This window comes from Hippocampus comes, unplaced genomic scaffold (assembly GCF_001891065.2).
Source record: "Hippocampus comes isolate QL1 unplaced genomic scaffold, H_comes_QL1_v1.1 scaffold405, whole genome shotgun sequence".
NCBI classification, from domain to species: Eukaryota; Metazoa; Chordata; class Actinopteri; order Syngnathiformes; family Syngnathidae; genus Hippocampus; species Hippocampus comes.
Window position 1 is genome coordinate 162,052 of NW_017805864.1, and position 6,205 is coordinate 168,256.

Consider the following 6,205-nt stretch of genomic DNA (forward strand, 5'->3'; position numbering starts at 1 on the left):
GTCCTCAATCCCCGGGCTGCGGACCGGTACCGGTCAGTGGATCATTTGGTACCGGGCGCAATGAAAGCAAAAAAAAAAACTTACATTACTTCCATTTTATTTATTTAGGAATCTGAAAGATGTTTTATTTTGAAAAAATACCGGATTCTCTGTTACATCCGTCTACAGTATGCCACTCTTGACACAGGTCAAGGCGCGCTTCTCGGTCACGTGATAGGTTACCGCTAAATTGAAACCTAGGACCTAGCAAAATGAGTAAAAAAAAAAAAAACAAAAACAAAAAGTTCTGGTGAAGGGTACAGGAGACAGAAGAGAAGCCTAAGCCTTACAAGAAAAAGAAGGCTACATTTAATTGACAGTATCAGGAGTCCTACTTAAAATACGGATTTATCTCAATGGGAGATTCCCATACCCCTCTGCATAATATGTGGCGATGGTGAGTCATATTTTTCATGCACTTTGTATTTGCGCTGCATCTTCTTTTGAAGGCACATTTAAACATTACCATAGCGACTAGAGAGTGTTGCGGTCAGATAGGACATTCCTCATCTCATGATTCGTGTTTATTATTTTACGAAAATACCACAGTTTTCATGCAGGTCAAATCACATTATTTTGTTGTATTTATCCGTCACACTTTAAAGGCCGGTTCAGTTCACAATTGTGAACTGATCTCACAAAGACCATTTTGGCTCAAATCCAGATCGTCTCACCTGCTAGTAGCCAACGACAATGCCGTCGTCGATCGCTACTATTGTCATGGCAAACCAGCAAAAGTAATCCTCAATCGTATATTTTTTTTCATCGCTGCGTACGGTCGGATTGATAAAGCATGATGTGCACATGCACGGTAAGCCTTTGTACGGGTTTTTGTTGCTTTGTAAGGGGAATCGTAATCATTTATAAGGGCAGCTATTTGCCGAGGTTGACAGGTATGATTGATTGTCTGACATTAAACCGGTCCGCGGGGCAAAAAAGGTTGGGGACCGCTGATTTAGACAACTTTATTATAGCTGATTTATTTGAACCAATTCTAACCTCATTTCTTTACACTGCTTATTTTGTCTTGTATTATAGGTGTCCAATTGGTCCGTCAAGCAGCCCACCAATAAGAGGACCTCCAAGTCTTCTCTACACCGTCCCTTAGATCTGGACACGCCTACAAGTGAAGAAAGCTCAGCCTCCTTTGACCAGCTCTCTGTTCCAAGTTTTAAGGTTTTTGTATATTATCTTATCAGGATAGTCAGCACATTCAATTAATTATAATTAAAATGTACATCTGCAACCACTATAGACCAGTATGTTAATACTGACACAACTGTTTCAGGTGATAAAACAGGGCCTCTCAGCCAGTTCTCTGTTGGATAGAGGCCTTCAGCTGATGGGAGATAACAACAGGTATTTAAGGCACAATTTTTTTTTTTTTTTTAAATAATCTGCACAGAGCTGCCAAATGTTGTGAATCGGGAAATCTCTGAGCACTAACTTGTACCACTCATAACACTGATTGTTAATGGATATTTTTTATAATCCAGCAACCGAAATTAATGATGCCCCGGGGCCTGTACGGTGCTGTGTCGGGCCAATAAGATGCTTCAGATACTGACGAGTACTACTATTTCTTGTCTTTTCCGCTTGTCCCATGAAGGGTCACCACAGTTTATTATCCTTTTCCATCAAAGTCAATCTTTAGCATCCTCCTTTCTTACACCGGCAGCCCGCATGTCAGCTGTCCTCACTACATCCATCAATCTTCCCTCTGATCTCTCTTCTGGAATGTCCAAACCATCCAAGTCGGCTCTCTCTAACTTTTTCTTCAAAACATCAAACCATAGCTATCCCTCTGATGAGCTAATTTCTTTTTTCTAAGTCACAGATTTGCAATTATATCAAGACCCTTCCCAAGAACCAAAATCAACAGAAAAAAACGTGTAATACCAATGCTGACAATACGTTAAAAACATTCAAGAAATAAAAGAGTAGTGTGAACTAACAGTGTTACTTGACCAAAACATAAATAAATCACCCCCAAAAAATTTTATGGAAAAAGTTAAAAAAAAACAAAACAAAAAACTCATAGTTATTGAAATTATTAAATAAAAACAGCCTCGGTGGACCACTCAAGACAGGAGACATCGCATCAGCAATGCGACCAATTAAAAATGTACCTCCTGAACATACAGCAAAACTCGAATCTATTCATGAAGGCTCAAAAGATGGTTATGGGTCACAGGAGAAAGACCACTCATCCTTTTAAGATTGAAATGTTTGCAGAACTCTATCCATATTATCATGAAATGTGAAACAACAGGATTAGACAGAAATTGCTGTTGGTACAAAGCGACAGTTGAGCGGTCACAAAAGAAATTGGTGATATTGGAGAATGTGAAAAGAGTTCCATTGTTGCCCAGACGGGCCCATCTTTATCGGAAAACAGTGTCACACAGTACGCCAATTTGTTCAACTCTCGGTGTGACTGAATGCACAAAGACCTGTTCTGTCATCAAGTCGATTTAATTAATGAACTCTAACAACATAGACACATAGTCCAAACCAAAACAAAAATCTATTCGGGGGGAAAAAGAAAAGCTCTTGGTACCCTTTCCAACAGGCCATCAGATAATCTCACCATCAAACAGGAACACTTGTTCCTTAGCCCCACGAGGGCTGAGCATGAAAACACTTCTGTTGAAAAGTAATTACAGACGCTCCCCGACTTACGAACATCCGAGTTGCGAACAACGGTACATATGAACATTTTTACGGGTATGTCGAAAAAGAAAAGAAAAAGTTAGATTTTGTATTGCGCACCTTTTTCCGAGTACAGTACAGGTGTAGTGCTTCTTTCCGCCGCTAATACCGACGTGAGGCGCTGTGAGAGCTCGCCCAGCATCCACCCCGAATCCGGCTTTCTCTGCCCAGTTGTTAAATATCTCGTGCATCCATTATTCAATATGGTTGGTGAAAAGCGAAAGGCTTCTAGTGAGAGTGGAAGTGTAAAGAAGAGGCAAGCCATTTCATTTCAAATGAAAGTGGCAATAATAAAGAAGCTTGATGCGGGTGAGAAAATGGTGAGTGAGCGTTGCACGTGCATACAACATGAATCGTTCGACCATCGGTACCATTTATAAACAGAAAGATCGCATAATGGAACACGTGAAAGGTGCAGTGCCGATGCAATCGACGATCATTAGCAGGTAAACATACTTATATAAGCCTTAAACATACATTCCATACAAAATATAGCACTGAAGCAACTTACGAACGAATTCACCTTACGAACGATCGTTCGGAACGTATCTCATTCGTAAGCTGGGGAGCGTCTGTATTCTCAAAATTAAAATTTCCAAAGAAGTTGAGACATAACATGGCTTCTCTGTCTATCTTCGTCATCCTTTTGTGAGAATCATAGTTTTCAGAAGTATTTTACTCGCCGCCATGGATATGAGGATTACTCCACAGTTTATTTATCCGCACTATTAGCCAGCCGAAGCTTGTTGCTCGCAAGTGCAGCCAAAGTGGCGTCACACTTATCTTGACCACCAACAAACCTTTGTGCGACTGTCCCTGGCGGTTTTGATGAGGCAAAAAAACCTGCAAATTTTGCCTCACAAACTGCGATGCGAAATCGCGTTTTTCTAGCTTTGTCTGTTTGTCCTTATCTATGTTGATTCAGGCTGCAACTGTGTCTACCATTACATTGTTGATACAATAAATCCGTAATCATCAAGCCACAATTTCATTCATTACAGTTTAGAGCAGTGGTTCTTAACTTTGTTAGAGGTACCGAAACCCAACCAGTTCATATGCACGTTGACCGAACCCTTCATTAGTGAAAAACAAAAATAGGACTTTTTACCAATTCAAGACATTAAAAAAAACACATTTATTAAAAACAAAAAAGTAAATAAAATTGCATGGCATAAGTATAGTTTTTTTTTTTTTTATTGTATGATGTACTATTGCAACAGTCACATGGTGATTACTGATGACTGAGCGAGCCAAATTTCCCGCTGTGCTGATTGGACAAGCAATGTAATGTGATCATCTGCAGCCAGCGATGGCCAAGCGGGCATGTCATAACTAACTGACATGTTGAGTCGGGTATGTTAGCCTCCATGGCAGAGGCTCCGGCGAACCCCTAAGACAGATTCACCGAACCCCGGGGGTTCGATTGAACCCAGGTTAAGAACCACTGGTTTAGAGTAATGATTATGTTGTGCAATTGAACAGGATGCAGAATTCCTGATATCCTATGACTTAATATGCTGTAACTGTTCCGCTGTAATGTTTTTGTGAATTTTTTTTAAAAATGCAGAGATTTAGATAAATTGTTCGGGAAGTGAATTTCTATATGCTGGCAGCTCTGTTCTGCAACCGTGTGTCTGTGTCTCCAGCAACAGCGAGAGCATTTTTAGTCAAATATCTTGATTGTTCTCCAGTACGCCGTATACTCCCCTGGATAAGAGAGCTATGGAGAATACTGATGAGGACACGACGACGGACGACTGGTCTCTGGAGCAGCCTTTAGCTCAAACCAGGACCACAGCCATAGTGGAGGTGAAGGGGGCCGTCAATGTGGTGCTTACACCCCTCGTGGCTGAATGCTTAGACAGGTAGGAAACTGTCATTTGTCCTGTTGTTAAATTTTTTTTAAATGAAGACGTCACCAGTCAGCAGCAAGACATCTCTGGACACCATTGTGAATATTTTATTGCTCATTAGGTGTGAAAACTACAATCATGTTTATTGATGTAAGATATCTTGCCTCAGGCTGAAGTGTTGCCCCTATCTCTCCTGACAGTGTGTTTCAACTTGGATTTAAGTTTCGCAGCAGTTATGACTTTGCAAGACTGCTTTACCAGTATTGCTGGTGCCAGTATTATCATTCTATTGTTGTGAAAGGAAATGCTTTGAAATATCTGGCCATGTTACAGCCCATGTTTGCATTTTATTGGTTTCAGGTATATCGAGTCTATGGTCCACTTTGCCAGTATTCGTCATCCTGCAGCCATTCTAGATGACCTGCATGGGAAAGTTCTCAATGAGGCTTACCAGATCAGCAAATCTACAGTTACTGAATCTGTAAGTAAAACAAGAGTACAAAGGGGAAATCACAATGGTTCGAATGACTCTTTTTTTAAATATGGCTTCTTCATCCGCTAAGTTTTAAAAATGAGGGTAGTTTTCTGTCCTTTGGCTGCAGTCTCATTGTTGTGAATCTGGATCTACGCAGAGCCAAGCATTCAAACAGGAACACAAGCTTTCCAAGAATGAGGGCACGACCCACGGCTCCCTCAATATCTCTCATGGACAGACGGACCTGTCTGTCAAACCAGATAATGTGAAAATCAAGGGCCTCCAAGCTAATGTCTCCATCCCGAAGGTAAACGTCAGGCCACACAATTATGAGAGGTTCAGTGTTTTGGAAAATATCTGATAAACAGCTAACGCCGTCATCAGCATAGTAAATATATTTTACATTAAAATTAGCAAAGTTCTTTCTTGTTGCGCAGTACTACAAGAGAGAAAGTTTGGTGGTCATCGTATGAATACCAAACTATATATTTGAAATCGCCCCACCTACCTCCCCCAAGCATTAAGCGCTCCTCAAAAAAATAAGCAACTTTGCTACTTTCATACCGAGATATTCCGTTGAAACTGTATTCTGAAAGTAAAAACTAACTTGGAATGGTAAACAGTGGCTGTCATTTACACCAGGGGTCCCCAACCTTTTTTGGCCCACGGACCGGTTTAACGTCAGACAATATTTTCAGGAACTGGCCTTCAAGGTGTGGTGGATAAATCAGAGATGAAAGTCCTCCGGATTTTCCCGGAATTACGGGTTTTTCAAATTTTTATGAAAATTTCTCCGGAGAATTGAGGAAAATTTGCATAAAATTAATCCGGATATTAGTTGACAACATTGAACGAAGACGCGTTTGAGTTCGTTGTATTGCTTTCACGAGCCTAGCCATATTGAGGCACTAACACTAGTAACAGTAAAGACATTTTTGTTTGTGTAATAACGACAGAAGACATGATGGCGCTTGACTAATGGTTTAGTAGAACGAATGGCAACTCGCAACAACAGTAGCAAGCGTCATTTTGCCTCTTGGGTTATACCATCTCAACTAGAACGTGGGGGATAGTCCCCAAACAATTTTCGTCTCTTTATAAACACACCCGCTAAACCCCAGTGGAA

General features: G+C 40.7%; 1 protein-coding gene across 13 annotated transcripts in view; it reads left to right on the forward strand.

Moving 5' to 3' along the window:
• The window catches only part of kiaa1109 (KIAA1109 ortholog), a 102,577-nt gene that overhangs the window by 34,214 nt on the left and 62,158 nt on the right, over positions 1-6,205 (forward strand). For 11 of the 13 annotated variants that reach the window (XM_019888553.1, XM_019888559.1, XM_019888561.1 and 8 more), the window contains exons 30-34: positions 1,078-1,215; positions 1,328-1,398; positions 4,443-4,616; positions 4,965-5,085; positions 5,207-5,386. In XM_019888553.1, the coding sequence (XP_019744112.1) occupies positions 1,078-1,215; positions 1,328-1,398; positions 4,443-4,616; positions 4,965-5,085; positions 5,207-5,386 (684 nt within the window). The remainder of the gene's footprint in view (positions 1-1,077; positions 1,216-1,327; positions 1,399-4,442; positions 4,617-4,964; positions 5,086-5,206; positions 5,387-6,205) is intronic. The other 2 variants (XM_019888555.1, XM_019888566.1) reach the window with 1 other exon arrangement.